The 15,229-nt window shown below is 39.6% G+C and overlaps 2 protein-coding genes across 3 annotated transcripts; one reads left to right on the top strand and one right to left on the bottom strand.

Annotated features, from left to right (window-relative positions):
* Nucleotides 1-3,348: 3,348 nt before the first annotated feature.
* Nucleotides 3,349-4,830, bottom strand: LOC129100164 (tubulin alpha chain-like). The gene is made up of 3 exons (XM_054609722.1): nucleotides 4,695-4,830; nucleotides 4,445-4,593; nucleotides 3,349-4,340 (listed from the first exon to the last, which is right to left on the bottom strand). The coding sequence occupies exons 1-3, from the start codon at nucleotides 4,813-4,815 to the stop codon at nucleotides 3,360-3,362; spliced, it is 1,251 nt and encodes a 416-aa protein (XP_054465697.1). The 5' UTR covers nucleotides 4,816-4,830; the 3' UTR covers nucleotides 3,349-3,359.
* A 6,171-nt stretch (nucleotides 4,831-11,001) lies between these two features.
* LOC129099662 (tubulin alpha chain-like) lies at nucleotides 11,002-13,630 on the top strand. Of its 2 annotated transcripts, XM_054608989.1 has the most exons (4): nucleotides 11,002-11,112; nucleotides 12,010-12,232; nucleotides 12,325-12,473; nucleotides 12,572-13,630. In XM_054608989.1, exons 1-4 carry the CDS (start codon nucleotides 11,110-11,112, stop codon nucleotides 13,550-13,552), a joined length of 1,356 nt encoding a protein of 451 aa, XP_054464964.1. In that variant the 5' UTR covers nucleotides 11,002-11,109; the 3' UTR covers nucleotides 13,553-13,630. The 2 variants fall into 2 exon arrangements, with proteins under 2 accessions (XP_054464964.1, XP_054464963.1); XM_054608988.1 differs by lacking the exon at nucleotides 11,002-11,112 and having other exon boundaries at nucleotides 11,992-12,232.
* The last annotated feature ends 1,599 nt before the right edge of the window (nucleotides 13,631-15,229 follow it).

Genomic DNA, 15,229 nt, shown 5'->3' with positions numbered 1-15,229 from the left:
AGGAAAGGTCAGAGCAGGTTGTTTGGTTGGAGTTTACTCCTTTGCGGGTGAGGAAAAGGAGTATTAAAAGGGACTTAAAGCTTTATTTAAACAGGAAACAATTGTTTCAAATTGTTGCAAAAATATGCCATTTTGACACTGTTCTAAATAAATTCCATATAACATGAAGTTGTCTGTGTTGTTTTCTTTCTATATGTTGGTTTGAGAAGGAAAAATAACCTTCAATCGGGAGTTTAGTTTGTGTGATGAGATAAGGACATTAGTTTGACAAGTTGCTGGATACATACAGTACCAACAGTGTTACACTCTACTTTTAAATCTTTTAGATGAGGTTACAGTTTTTAGTTAAAACACCAGTCAGCATATTTTAATTATGGCTTCCCTATGCAAATTAACAGTGATTTTTTTCAAGACTTATAAAGAAAATGAGGCTCTTTGGCTTATATGAATCAAATATTTGAACTTATTCCAAATTATGAAACTAAAGGTTTGATCTATGAAAGCTTAAGCTATATTTTAGCCTTTTTAATGGTTCAGAAGTCAACATTATTGAAATGTGTGAATGGTATTGCTACAGAGCTAAACCAACTGAATTATCCACAATTTGGGAACTACAATATGATAATTACAACAGCAGCTTCTTTAAGTGTCAGTGTACATTTTCTGTGACTAAATGCACAGGTGAACATGCCACTCAGCAATATCCAAAATCAACACCTAACCCTTAGTTTTCTTGAAATGAAGAGAACCAAAACCTTTATTGGTACATTTCAAGCTAAATCAATGCCCATCACACCACCTCAGGACACACATGTATTGGAAATCAAATGTAATCAAATGAGAGAACAGTGTATTTGTTGTAAACATCTATCACTAATGTGTTTTCAGTATCAGGGTTTGTAGGGGATCATGTGAACTCATTAACCTGCTTGTCCCATTTAATTATCAGATTTTCTAATGATAAGTAATAATAAATACCATGGTATAAATATGAGCTATATGTAGGTGACAGTCCAGATTGGTGTACAACCTATAAAGAGGAAATTATGTGTTTACTCTCCACCACATAGCCTACATTTGGTTATTATAAAAGTTACAAAATGCATTTGATCTTCATTTTAAACAACCTGCTACTGACCAGCTCACAACATCCCCATATTTTATGTTCCCCACAGAAACACTGTTAAACCCCTGCATTCTGTCTGAGCACACAGTATGCTTTTGAAAATGCTTGATATCCCATTTGTATTAGCACAGGATGATAAAGCAATTAGTTACTTTTTAACTGCAATTTGGTCAAAATATCATGAAAAAACATATGTGCCTTGAAAGCGTTCTTCTTTCATTCATTCATGATAGCAGTTCTAAACTGGCAGGATTAACCACAGTATGGCCTAGAGAGATCAATGTACTGCAATTCAAGACTCACACAAATAGACAAAACCGAAGCATTTTGACAACACATGTAAAGCTTTTAGAAAAAAACAAAGTAAGAAAACACAAACGAGACAGAAATACACATTAATAATGTAGGTTTTTGCATGTTATACCACATTTCATAGAGGTCTAATGAAAGAATCAGCGTCATTGGTTGGGCTGAAACTGAAAATTTAGTTAACTGAGCTTATAGAACAACATCAAAAAATACCAGGCAGACAGTGATCTAATGTGTTTTCATAGGTAACATTTTAATACTGGTTTCAGCAAAAAAAACAGCTGACCTTCCAAGTTCATGCTGTAGGCCTACAGGCCCTATAGTAGTTAATACTGCTAGTGAAAAAAGAGCTATTGTAAGTCCAATTTAAATTGTAATGATATTTTGACCAAATTACATTCTCTGCAATCCAAGTTGAATGAGTCAAATTAGAACAGCTATGAGATTTCTCTTAAGCAAAAAAAAAAAAAAAAACAAAACACCAGACCACTTTTGCTTTTCAGTTATGTTTGCATAACTTAAAGTAGACCTATTGTTATATGGCCCTGTAGTAATACAAATGGAAAATTCTGCATTTACAAGCTGTGTGCTCAGACAGTGTGATGTCCAGTGGGATTAACATTATGTGTGAGTTGGTCTATGGCAGGCTTTGTATTATTCAGAATATAATGCAGATCACCCACTTTGTCATATTCATCTTAACATGATTTAGAAAATGCACTTTAACTAAAATTTGCCTGGAAAAAGTATAAATAATATGTTGTCTAAAGAAAATGTAACTTTAAGAAACACTGTTCTCCTTTTAGTTTTTTTTGTCCTAATAGTGACTGTCAACTACAGCTCATATATAAACCGATTTTAATGTTGCTAATTATTACAGATTAATGAGTTTATTTGATCCAGTATAAACACTGATACTGAATGAACACTAGTGACAGATAAACTCAAGGTTGAACAGAGATACTCTCCTGTAAAAAAGATCTTCTGTCACTATAAATGAAGGATGCAGGTGTATCCTGAGATGGTGTGATGACAAACCATGCAGCTGGAAATGTAGCCAAAACGGTTCACGTCTTATCTTTTTAAGAAAACAAAGAATTAGGGGTTCATTTTAGGGCATTTTGAGAGGCAGGTGCACTTGTGAATTAGCACATAGAAATCACACACAATAAAATGTTTTTCGTGTCTTGATCTGACACTTAAATAAGCTGCTGCTGATATGTATAATTCCCTGGGATGACACATTATTTACTGGGATAAGGATAAATAAAGAGCTCTGTAGCAAAAACATGTCTAATCTATTACATTTTTGTTACAAATAAGGTTGACTTCTGAAGTAAAAAGGCTAATATATAGCTTAAGCTGTCATGGATCAAACATTGAATTGCATAATGGAGCACAAGTTAAAATGTTAGGTGTATATAAACTACAGAGCCTAATCTTTTACCTAAACAAAGATGTAGCTGGAAAAAAATCAATGTGAATTTGTAAAGGAATGCCATATTTCAAAAATACTTACTGTAGCTTTAACTACAGACTATTATTTTTCATTGTTAGACCATAAAATAAATAAAAAACAACACAGACAACTTCATGTTTCAGGATATTTATTTAGAACAGAGCCAAACTGACATTTTTCTTGGATCACTTAGTCTGAAAAGCCAAACATTTATTTTGGAATGCCTTTAATTTGAAACAATGTTTTTCTGTTAAAATATTGCTTTATGTCCCTTTTAAACTCCAACCTAACAACAACCTTATGTCCTCTCTGACCTTTCCTATCAAATTTAATTAAAATCCAAATGAACATTTCCAGGAGTGTTTCAAAACAGCCTAACTGGTAATTAACAGATGTTTCTTTTGGAATGTATTTTAGGACTAATTAAATCAATTGTTTCCTGTTTAAGTGCCTTTTTGTCCCTTTTTAATATTCCTCTCCCTCTTCCTCTCCCTCTCCCTCAATAGAGTCGACTCCAACCTCCTCATAATCCTTCTCTAGAGCGGCCATGTCCTCTCTGGCCTCAGAGAACTCTCCCTCCTCCATACCCTCACCCACATACCAGTGGACAAAGGCACGCTTAGCGTACATCAGATCAAACTTGTGGTCAAGCCGAGCCCAGGCCTCTGCAATAGCAGTGGTGTTGCTCAGCATGCACACAGCCCTCTGGACCTTGGCCAGGTCTCCACCAGGAACCACAGTGGGTGGCTGGTAGTTGATGCCAACCTTGAAACCAGTGGGGCACCAGTCCACAAACTGGATGGATCGCTTGGTTTTGATGGTGGCAATGGCGGCATTCACATCTTTGGGCACCACATCACCACGGAACAAAAGGCAGCAAGCCATGTATTTGCCGTGGCGAGGGTCGCATTTCACCATCTGATTGGCCGGCTCGAAGCAGGCGTTGGTGATTTCTGACACCGTTAACTGCTCATGGTAAGCCTTCTCAGCAGAGATGACGGGGGCATAGGTGGCCAGAGGGAAGTGGATACGGGGATATGGCACCAAGTTGGTCTGGAACTCTGTCAGATCAACATTAAGGGCGCCATCGAAACGTAGGGAAGCAGTGATGGAGGACACAATCTGACTGATCAACCTGTTGAGGTTGGTGTAAGAGGGGCGCTCGATATCGAGGTTCCTACGGCAAATATCATAGATGGCCTCGTTATCTACCATGAAGGCACAGTCAGAGTGCTCCAGGGTGGTGTGGGTGGTCAGGATGGAGTTGTAGGGCTCCACCACAGCGGTGGACACCTGGGGAGCTGGGTAGATGGAGAACTCCAGCTTGGACTTCTTGCCGTAGTCGACAGACAGACGCTCCATCAGCAGAGAGGTGAAACCAGAACCGGTTCCACCTCCGAAGCTGTGGAAAACCAGGAAGCCCTGAAGGCCGGTGCACTGGTCAGCCTTAGGATAAAGAGGAAGAGAAAGTTATTACACATGAGATCCATTTAATTAAACATTTAAAATCAAAATTAGGAATGGTTCCCTCCTGATATCATGTTACCCACCAGTTTGCGGATCCTGTCCAGCACCATGTCGATGATCTCTTTGCCAATGGTGTAGTGCCCACGGGCATAATTGTTGGCAGCATCCTCCTTACCAGTGATCAGCTGCTCAGGGTGGAAAAGCTGGCGGTAAGTCCCAGTGCGCACCTCATCTGTAGAGACAAAAACAGACATTGAATCCTTTGTGGCCAATTATGCACACTTAAATTCATCTAAATGAATATTCAGTTCAGCCAGAAGTGATGACACTTACCGATGACTGTTGGCTCCAGGTCGACAAAAACTGCCCTGGGAACGTGCTTTCCAGCTCCAGTCTCACTGAAGAAGGTGTTGTAGGAATCGTCTCCTCCTCCGACAGTCTTGTCACTGGGCATCTGTCCGTCAGGCTGGATCCCATGTTCCAGGCAGTAAAGCTCCCAGCAGGCATTGCCAATCTGGACGCCAGCCTGACCAACGTGGATAGAGATACACTCACGCTGTGGAGAAGAGAAAGAAGATTTGTATTATAGATTTTGTCAAAAATCATCACCTTTTAAAAGGAAATTTTCACAGAAACTGCCTTTACTGTTGAAATAGCAGAGCTAAACACATATTTATTTTTCTTTATCAAATAGGCTTTAAATAAACTGTAAAATGGCAGTTCATCATAGACCGTTTCAATTCGTTCTCCTCACTCCTCACATGACAGCACACATGTCTGTCTGAGGTTCAAGCTTTCATTTATTTTACAGGAACATGTATTTTTTACTGCTCTCTGCTGCCACATAAAATCGTATCTATTGCATGCATAATTACTGTAGGGAGAGGATTATCTAGGTCAGACAGGTTGCAGTGTGCTGTCTCTTTAAAAAGCCACATTCACATCCTCCGCTGGGAATAGAAGGCTCACATCCAGTAGCATCTCTAGAGAATAATGAATAAAAGTGATTTATATCTTAAATATATCTATATGTCATATTTTAGAGGGCTTGCGGTTCTGATGGGTCAGCGGGATGATTAATTGAACATACAATCATCTTCAGAACAAGGTGTATTAATTTATAATCAAAGGCGTCTTTGAATCAGGATTACTAACCAATTAAAAAAAACACATAGAGACACTAATCAAGCTAATTTAAAATAAATATTAGGGTAATGGGCTTGCATGCAGGGATACATTAGGCAAAATGTCTATTAAGCATGCGAATCACCAATATTTTCAGTTGTCTATCAGCAGCCATAAAGACAATAACGCTATATACAGCCACCATTCACTATAATAAAGAGACGAGAGGGTGACGTAAGTAAAATATGATCTATGATCTACCTCCTTTGCTCCCGTTCTTTTTGCCTCTATAAACAATAACCCTGGAAATAACTTTTTTTTTTTTTTTTTTTTTTTTTTTTTTTCTAAAAATGTTACTTACCATGATGGCTCGTCGATATTATGCAATGTAACGAGACAAGCCAGAGGAGAGTTTGTGTCTGAGGGGTGCGGTGTTTGATGCAGATCTGCAGATGCACCACACTCATGTACCCATTCTGCCTCTTGAGGAGAACAGGTGAATAGCGTCAGAAATAAAAAAAAAAAAACCTCCTCCTCCTTCTGCCGCAGTAACTGTTTCACATCCAGAACCAGAACAAAAGATACCGAAACCGAGACATGACCACTTTGTAGACGTCTTAATGTTTTGGTTCAGGGGGCTGTGGAGTCTATTGGCAATGTAAACTCTGGTAACCGACTGCATTTAAATATGTGTCTGGGTTAAATACCTACTGGAAAGGTTTGCTTGAATGCTCTTAAATCAATCAATGTGTTATTGTGTGTGTTATGTAAATATTTGATACTCACTGAACAAAGGTTTCATTTTTTTTTATTTAAACCTTGGAGACATTAAATCCAATAATTTAAGTTTTAATTTCCAACCAGTCAAACGTTCTCCTTTTCATTAAGTGCTTCAATATAAGCCTATTTAGACAGTAAAAAAAACATGAACAAATTAATGCATTTACGCAAATTAATAAACAAATTAATGCAGCTGTGGCGCCGTGGAGAGCAGGGTCGTTCTCCATTCGGAAGGTCGGCGGTTCGATTCCCGGCCTCGGCAGTCGATGTGTCCTTGAGCAAGACACTTAACCCCAAGTGTGGACTGGATGTTGCATGAATGTTAGTTAGAGTCTGATGGTGGCACCTTGCATGGTAGCCCTGTCATCAGTGTGTGAATGGGTGAATGATATGTAATATAAGCTTTGAACTACTGATTATAAGTGTCTGCTAAATGACTGTAATGTAATGCATCACTCATTCCAATCAAATTATAGCCTTCATATTATATTCTAAAATTAGTCATTCTACATAATGAGTACTATTACTTTTGGAACTTTATGTGTATTTTAATGCTATTTTTTTTTACTTTTACTGAAGTGAAATATCTAAATGTTCACCTTCTTTTATAGCCCAGTGTAAATAACTTTTACATTATATTAAACATTTCTTAATTGAATGGACAAAAAAATAATATACTGAATAACTAATAGATTATAGTTAAGGTGAAGCTAAACTTAGCACCACCTTTATTGATTCATTGGTGAACTCATCAATGCATCAATGATTATAATCAAATAATATAAAATGTATTATTCTGAAATGGTCCATTCTGCATAATGAGTGATATTACTTTTGTTAAATTTTCACAAGTACCATTTTGAATTCAGGAGTTTACCTGTAACCGAGTATTTATACACTGTGGTATTGCTTTTCTCAAGTAAAATATCTAAATGTTAACATTCTTTTATAGCATTGTGTAATTTACTTTTATTGCATTCAAATTGGAAACAAAATTTACAGGATGACCTTTTATTTATCACTCATAAGAGATAAGATAAGATAAGATAATATAATCCTTTATTAGTCCAGCAGCGGGGAAATTTACAGGATTACAGCAGCATAGAGGATAGTGCAAACAAGAGACATAATAAAAAAACAAGATCAAAATAAGTATTATAAATAAGCAAATGAGCAATAAAAAACAGTAAAGAATCCACAAAAACTGAAATATTATATATACATACACACGTGGACAAAATTGTTGGTACCCTTCTGTTAAAGAAAGAAAACCCCACAATGGTCACTGAAATAACTTGAAACTGACTAAAGTAATAATAAATAAAAAAAGATTGAAAATTAACTAATAAAAATCAGACATTGCTTTTGAATTGTGGTTCAACAGAATCATTTTAAAAAACAAACTAATGAAAATGGCCTGGACAAAAATGATGGTACCCCTAGAAAAGATTGAAAATAATTAGACCATAGGGACATGTTAAACTAAGGTGTGTCCTCTAATTAGCATCACAGGTGTCTTCAAACTTGTAATCAGTCAGTCTGCCTGTTTAAAGGGTGAAAAGTAGTCACTGTGCTGTTTGGTATCATGGTTTGTACCACACAGAACATGGACCACAGAAAGCTAAGGAGAGAGTTGTCTCAGGAGATTAGAAAGAAAATTATAGACAAGCATGTTAAAGGTAAAGGCTATAAGACCATCTCCAAGCAGCTTGATGTTCCTGTGACTACAGTTTCACATATTATTCAGAAGTTTAAGGTCCACGGGACTGTAGCCAACCTCCCTGGACGTGGCCGCAAGAGGAAAATTGATGACAAAATGAAGAGACGGATAATACGAATGGTAACCAAAGAGCCCAGAACAACTTCCAAAGAGATTAGAGGTGAACTCCAAGGTCAAAGTCCATCAGTGTCAGATCGCACCATCCGTCGCTGTTTGAGCCAAAGTGGACTTCATGGAAGACGACCGAGGAGGACACCACTGTTGAAAGCAAATCATAAAAAAGCGAGACTGGAATTTTACAAAATGCATATTGACAAGCCACAAAGCTTCTGGGAGAATGTCCTTTGGACAGATGAGACAAAACTGGAGCTTTTTGGCAAGTCACATCAGCTCTATGTTCACAGACGCAAAAATGAAGCATACAGCATACTGCATTCATATTAGTTGTTGCATTTACTGTATTCGTATCAGTCCGCTGCACTTATTGAATTCGTATTCGTTTACTGCACTTATCCTAAGTTTGTAGCACTTGTTATATTCGTATTAGTCTGTTGCAATTATTGTTTTCGTAGTAATTTGCCTCTGCACTATACTTTTGCTCTGGTTTATGCCTTAAGATGCTTGTTTAAGAAAGGAGATGCACTTATGACTTCTGGTGACTAGTAGTTCTCTTGAATACCTATGTTGAATACACTTCCTGTAAGTCGCTTTGGATAAAAGCGTCTGCTAAATGACTGTAATGTAATGTAATGTACAAAGAAAAGAACACTGTACCTACTGTGAAACATGGAGGAGGCTCGGTTATGTTCTGGGGCTGCTTTGCTACATCTGGCACAGGGTGTCTTGAATCTGTGCAGGGTACAATGAAATCTCAAGACTATCAAGGCATTCTGGAGCGAAATGTGCTGCCCAGTGTCAGAAAGCTTGGTCTCAGTCGCAGGTCATGGGTCCTCCAACAGGATAATGACCCAAAACACACAGCTAAAAACACCCAAGAATGGCTAAGAGCAAAACATTGGACTATTCTGAAGTGGCCTTCTATGAGCCCTGATCTAAATCCTATTGAACATCTGTGGAAGGAGCTGAAACATGCAGTCTGGAGAAGGCACCCTTCAAACCTGAGACAGCTGGAGCAGTTTGCTCACGAGGAGTGGGCCAAAATACCTGTTGGCAGGTGCAGAAGTCTCATTGAGAGTTACAGAAATCGCTTGATTGCAGTGATTGCCTCAAAAGCTTGTGCAACAAAATATTAAGTTAAGGGTACCATCATTTTTGTCCAGGCCATTTTCATTAGTTTGTTTTTTAAAATGATTCTGTTGAACCACAATTCAAAAGCAATGTCTGATTTTCATTAGTTAATTTTCAGTAAATTTTTATTTATTATTACTTTTGTCAGTTTCAAGTTATTTCAGTGACCATTGTGGGTTTTTCTTTCTTTAACGGAAGGGTTCCAACAATTTTGTCCACGTGTGTATATACAGACAGAATAACTATTATTGCACAGTGTATTTGTATTGCATTATAATTTTTTGTTGGCTATTCGATTATATATTAATCTGTTACGTTGACCATGAATTGAGCTGTGCCTTTTTGTTTTTATAAACTTGAGATGGAATAAAAGTTATGAGAAACAGCAGGGGGCGACTGGTCTGGCTGCAAAAACACATCCGATTGTATGGCAGTCTATGAGAAGATGGCCCTACTTCTCACTGGATTCATTACCCCAGTAAACATTGTGCACATTAGTTTACGGTCTCAATTGCTAGTTTCATGTCTTCTTCAATACAACATGATGTTAATTTATCAAATTATGCTCCCATTTGGAGTCAAATGGACCATTAAGCGGAGTATGCTTTAGGGCGGGCTTATTGTGATTGACAGGTCGCTGCCGCTACCAGGGGCCGTATCAGGCGTCATTACGTCACTCCTCCTCATTCCAAATATGGTAACTTCCGCCTATCGGATGCAAAAAGTACCAAGATGGCGACGGTCCGTATTCAAAGATGGCGAAGCTTTGGGACCGTCGAGGTTTCAAACCGACAGGTGACGTCACGACAACTACATCCACTTTTAACATACATGCTACGGTATCACAGCGACGACGAACACCCGCTGCTCTGATTGGCTCGTTTGGAGCAGGGGAACGCCCACTTTTTTTCCTCCTCCCTAATCCTCTTATTTATCAATAAAGAGCTCCTTCTGCTCTACTAATATCTGGAACAGTTCCTTTGTTGATGTCTATTGTGTGATTTATATGTAAAGTGCAGTTTTGGCCTTTAATTATCACCGTGTTCTTCACTCTCCGCCGCCGGCAGACAGCCGTGCGGATCCGGCAGACTGAGCATAAATGTGGTACCTCCGGCCGGAGAAGTAGCCGGTGCCGGGGGGGGAGAGGGGAGAGGGGGGGAGGACCGGAGGACCGCAGGGTGTGCCCGCTAGCTGTCTCATGCCAACACCCGTCTCATTTGTAGTCTGATAATTCATCAGTTCATCCATTAAACGTTCATACTTAATCTGGAAAACACACAGTAAATGAAAGCAGACAACAAACCAGGATGAGCTGTTTTCAGGCTTTGTGAGGACACCATGACATGTGGAGCATCACAGCCCCCTTTGTTTAACTCGATTTGGTGCAAATAACCTTATCTTAATGCAACTAGAAGCAACTATTCATCTTAGTTTGCTCTATATGTTTAATCAAAGCCACACATAATGGAAAACATTTTAAAGATTTGGACCAAAAAGCGAGTTAAATCATGCGTTTAAAGCGATGCAACGCCACCAGTTTGATTGACAGGAGCTAGACAATGAAGTTAAAGGGGCGTTGCCGTTCTCCGTCAACCAATGGGATTGCAGCACCCGCGGCTGCCAGTCAGACATTTTTACTGCGTAGCTCTTGGAGCACGCCACTGTTCAATTTGAACCAATAGGAGCTCGGATCACGTGACTCTCGACCAATGGGATTTATCCGCACTTTTCCACCGGGTGAGACAGTATAAATAGCCCCGCCTAGAAAAAAAAACGTCAGTTACTTCTCACACTGGACACATAACGCCCTCGCTGTGAGAGCTAACTTTGCCTTTGTCCTCTTCTAAATCCAATCTCCTACAAATTCAAGAAAACATGGTGAGTATGAAAATATTGTTTGTCTTTATCTATGTGTTCATGCAACCTAATTCAACGCTATTGAAGTGTCATCACGTGGCAGCCTAGTGCTGCAGCTATCAATATTAAAGGAGTGTTAACTATCTAAACACAAAGGTCACGTGTTGATCGAATTTTCGTCTTAAATAAATTGTGACGTAGGTAGATTTGTGCACAGTCGTCATCCCAATTTCCGGCCTTCAGGTCTGCACAGTGACCCAGTTAGAGCAGGTCAGCGTGCTTTCATCCCGAGACATTTACCGCCTGTTTGCAGAGGCCTTGCCTTTTATGAAACTGCGACCACAGGCTCTTCACCCCAAACCTATTCACCCAAAGTCTAATGCACCTTTTATGTTTCGTCTTTGATGTTGGAAGGGCTGACTACCTTTTGTATGAAAGACAGCTGTGTGTGACAAGTGCAACCACAATAATCCCGATGATGGAGAAAATGGCCTTTCTTTTATTTATATATATAAATAAAAGAGAGGCCATTTTCCCCATCATGACGCAGTCTTCTGTTCAGAGGACTGCATCAGGTGCCTTTAGTAATGACAGTCTGGCATCTTTCTTTAAAAAAGAGCCTTTTATATACATACAAAATGTCCTTTTTTTAAATTTATATATATAAAAGAAAGGCCATTTTCCCCCATCATGACGTAGTCCTCTGTTCAGAGGACTGCGTCAAGTGCCTTTAGTCATGACTGTCTGGTATCTGTTTCTTTACAAAAGAGCCCCCCCTCCCCTCCCCTTTTAAATCTTGCATTATCCCAGTCCTTTACATGTGATGCGTGACCTTCAGTATCGAATTGGTTAAAATTGGCACAAGAATCAGCAAAGCATGCCTTTTTAAAAAAATAAAAAATGTATTTCTTTCCACAGCGTGAGTGTATCTCAGTGCACGTTGGTCAGGCTGGTGTCCAGATTGGCAATGCCTGCTGGGAGCTTTACTGCCTGGAACATGGGATCCAGCCGGATGGACAGATGCCCAGTGGCAAAACCATTGGGGGAGGAGACGACTCCTTCAACACCTTCTTCAGTGAGACCGGAGCCGGAAAGCACGTCCCCAGAGCAGTCTTTGTCGACCTGGAGCCCACTGTCATCGGTAAGTGTCATCACTTATGCATAAGCAATAATTTAGGAACATTTTTTATGTAAATGGTAGCCTCAACTGATTCAATATTTTTGTCTCTTCAGATGAGGTGCGAAGTGGGACTTACCGTCAGCTGTTCCACCCTGAGCAGCTGATCACTGGTAAGGAGGATGCTGCCAACAATTACGCCCGTGGACACTACACAATCGGCAAAGAGATCATTGACATTGTTCTGGACAGGATCCGCAAACTGGTGGGTAACATGATATCCCAGTATCCATTCTTGAGATCAAATTAAACTACGTAACTGTATCTCATGTGTAATCACTGTCTCTCCTTCTCTTCCCTCAGTCTGACCAGTGCACCGGCCTTCAGGGCTTCCTGGTTTTCCACAGCTTCGGAGGTGGAACCGGCTCTGGTTTCACATCTCTATTGATGGAGCGTCTGTCTGTCGACTACGGCAAAAAGTCCAAACTGGAGTTCTCCATTTACCCAGCTCCCCAGGTGTCCACCGCTGTGGTGGAGCCCTACAACTCCATCCTGACCACCCACACCACCCTAGAGCACTCTGACTGTGCCTTCATGGTAGATAACGAGGCCATCTATGATATCTGCCGTAGGAACCTCGATATCGAGCGCCCCTCTTACACCAACCTGAACAGGTTGATCAGTCAGATTGTGTCCTCCATCACTGCTTCCCTTCGTTTCGATGGCGCCCTTAATGTTGATCTGACAGAGTTCCAGACCAACTTGGTGCCATATCCCCGTATCCACTTCCCTCTGGCCACCTATGCCCCCGTCATCTCTGCTGAGAAGGCTTACCATGAGCAGTTAACGGTGTCAGAAATCACCAACGCCTGCTTTGAGCCAGCTAATCAATTGGTAAAATGTGACCCTCGCCACGGCAAATACATGGCTTGCTGCCTTTTGTATCGTGGTGATGTGGTGCCCAAAGATGTGAATGCTGCCATTGCCACCATCAAAACCAAGCGCTCCATCCAGTTTGTGGACTGGTGCCCCACTGGTTTCAAGGTTGGCATCAACTACCAGCCACCCACTGTGGTTCCTGGTGGAGACCTGGCCAAGGTCCAGAGGGCTGTGTGCATGCTGAGCAACACCACTGCTATTGCAGAGGCCTGGGCTCGGCTTGACCACAAGTTTGATCTGATGTACGCTAAGCGTGCCTTTGTCCACTGGTATGTGGGTGAGGGTATGGAGGAGGGAGAGTTCTCTGAGGCCAGAGAGGACATGGCCGCTCTAGAGAAGGATTATGAGGAGGTTGGAGCTGACTCTGTTGATGGAGATGGAGAGGAAGAGGGAGAAGAGTATTAAACAGGCATGCATTCCCCTTAATGATCTTTGCTCTGTGGCATTTTATTGTCAAAAAATAAAGTTTGATCATTGACTGAAGTTATTGTGTTTTCTCTTTTAATACACTAACTTAAAAGTTATACTTAACTTATCTAAAACGGGTTACTTACACATTTGATAGTGACTTTGAATAAGAATGGTTTGCATACAGAGCTCACTTTTGTCATTTTGGGGGCAGTGTTGCATAACAGAACTGCCATTTTGCAGTCTCCATGTACTCATGAAAGTGATTTGTTCTTTACATGAGAAGAACTGAGGCATAACCCCAGTCTGTTTTTAAAATAGGGTGTGGTTTTCACAATGACCCAAGGGAGGGATGGGTGCGGTCTCATGCAAGCAGACGGGTGGTATTAAAAATATTTATTTGTGCTCTTACCAGATTGGGTCATGAATGTGTTTATATATATATTTACAAAATATCCAGATTTATTCTATTTTGTAGATGTGTGTGTATGTATGTATGTGTGTATGTATATATATATATATATATATATAAAATAAATCTGGATATTTAAATCCGAAATGTAGAGGCAATATAATCAGGAAAAAGAAGTGAACACATTCACAACTGTTGTAAAAGGTTTTTTTTAATTTGGTTTCAGTTTTGTTATTTTGACCGGGTTTGGCTACAAATGCATTTATTCAAATTAAGCAATGCTATTTGATTTAAATGCACTAATACAGACATGAAACAAAATGGTTTCTACTACACTTACGTATGCAAATACAGTTTTATTGCACTTTCCATTTTTTTTAGAACAAGGATAAACTACTGGGTAAAAGTTTATTCCAAATACAACATTTATGAAAACTAACATTTTCCTTTTTGCACGAAAACAATGCACAACCACTTGTCTGTGAGTTTATTTCAAACAAGAATTTCTGCTAAAAACCTATTTTCTTTTAAAAAGCCACATATTAAACTGCTGAAAGTAGAAGGGAGAAACATAGAACAGCACCTCTGGAGAGTGCTCTTCTCAATGTAAGACATGGAGTTAAGATCCATTTGTTCTCCATCTCACAATCACACGTTTATCTGACTCCATTTGGGAAATAAATACATTTAGGGTTTGCATATTTGCCTCTGACATTATTATTATTAGCTGTAAAGGTGTCCACTTCAAAATGATACAAAAACACTGAGACATACACACAAAGTGCCCTCATGCGTACAAAAGTTGAAGTCTTATTTGGCTCTGAAGCATAACAGGCCCTAAATATAATGCAGGGTGGAACAGAGTGGATACTTTTCTACACTAAAACATACATTTAACCATGAAAAGCTCACAGGTGAAAACATCATCCCACCCCACCTCCTGCTGCTACTTTTGTATTTAAATAAATCTGTAGGTTGAGAAACTTTACTACAACATAGTGCTTGTTTTGAGTAAGATAAATCCCAGCCTTCAATTTGTCTGCTTGCCCACTCTGTTGCAAAACATACGCAACTCTCATTTAAAACCACCTGGGTGCTAAACAGCATTGTATAGAAACACCACAGGAACATACAGTACAGTGACACTCCTAAGCTTCTTATTTGCCTTCTCTATTCGGTTTATCAGCTCCCAAATCAAAGCAGCAGAATGACAATAAAAGCATGTAAATACTAGTGAAAATAGAAAGTTTCACAGTGTAGTA

This window comes from Anoplopoma fimbria, chromosome 12 (assembly GCF_027596085.1).
Source record: "Anoplopoma fimbria isolate UVic2021 breed Golden Eagle Sablefish chromosome 12, Afim_UVic_2022, whole genome shotgun sequence".
NCBI classification, from domain to species: domain Eukaryota; kingdom Metazoa; phylum Chordata; class Actinopteri; order Perciformes; family Anoplopomatidae; genus Anoplopoma; species Anoplopoma fimbria.
The sequence above is the reverse complement of the archived record's forward strand: the minus strand, read 5'-3'. Positions and strand labels throughout refer to the sequence as shown.

Excerpts from the sequence above, each read along its gene's own strand:
- LOC129100164 (XM_054609722.1), bottom strand. The coding sequence starts at position 4,815 with ATGCCCAGTGACAAGACTGTCGGAGGAGGAGACGATTCCTACAACACC. Across the intron at positions 4,594-4,694 it reads CCTGGAGCCAACAGTCATCG|ATGAGGTGCGCACTGGGACT; the intron begins GTAAGTGTCATC and ends TTGTCTCTACAG. Across the intron at positions 4,341-4,444 it reads TGGACAGGATCCGCAAACTG|GCTGACCAGTGCACCGGCCT; the intron begins GTGGGTAACATG and ends CTTTATCCTAAG.
- LOC129099662 (XM_054608988.1), top strand. The coding sequence starts at position 11,992 with ATGTATTTCTTTCCACAGCGTGAGTGTATCTCAGTGCACGTTGGTCAG. Across the intron at positions 12,233-12,324 it reads CCTGGAGCCCACTGTCATCG|ATGAGGTGCGAAGTGGGACT; the intron begins GTAAGTGTCATC and ends TTGTCTCTTCAG. Across the intron at positions 12,474-12,571 it reads TGGACAGGATCCGCAAACTG|TCTGACCAGTGCACCGGCCT; the intron begins GTGGGTAACATG and ends CTCTTCCCTCAG.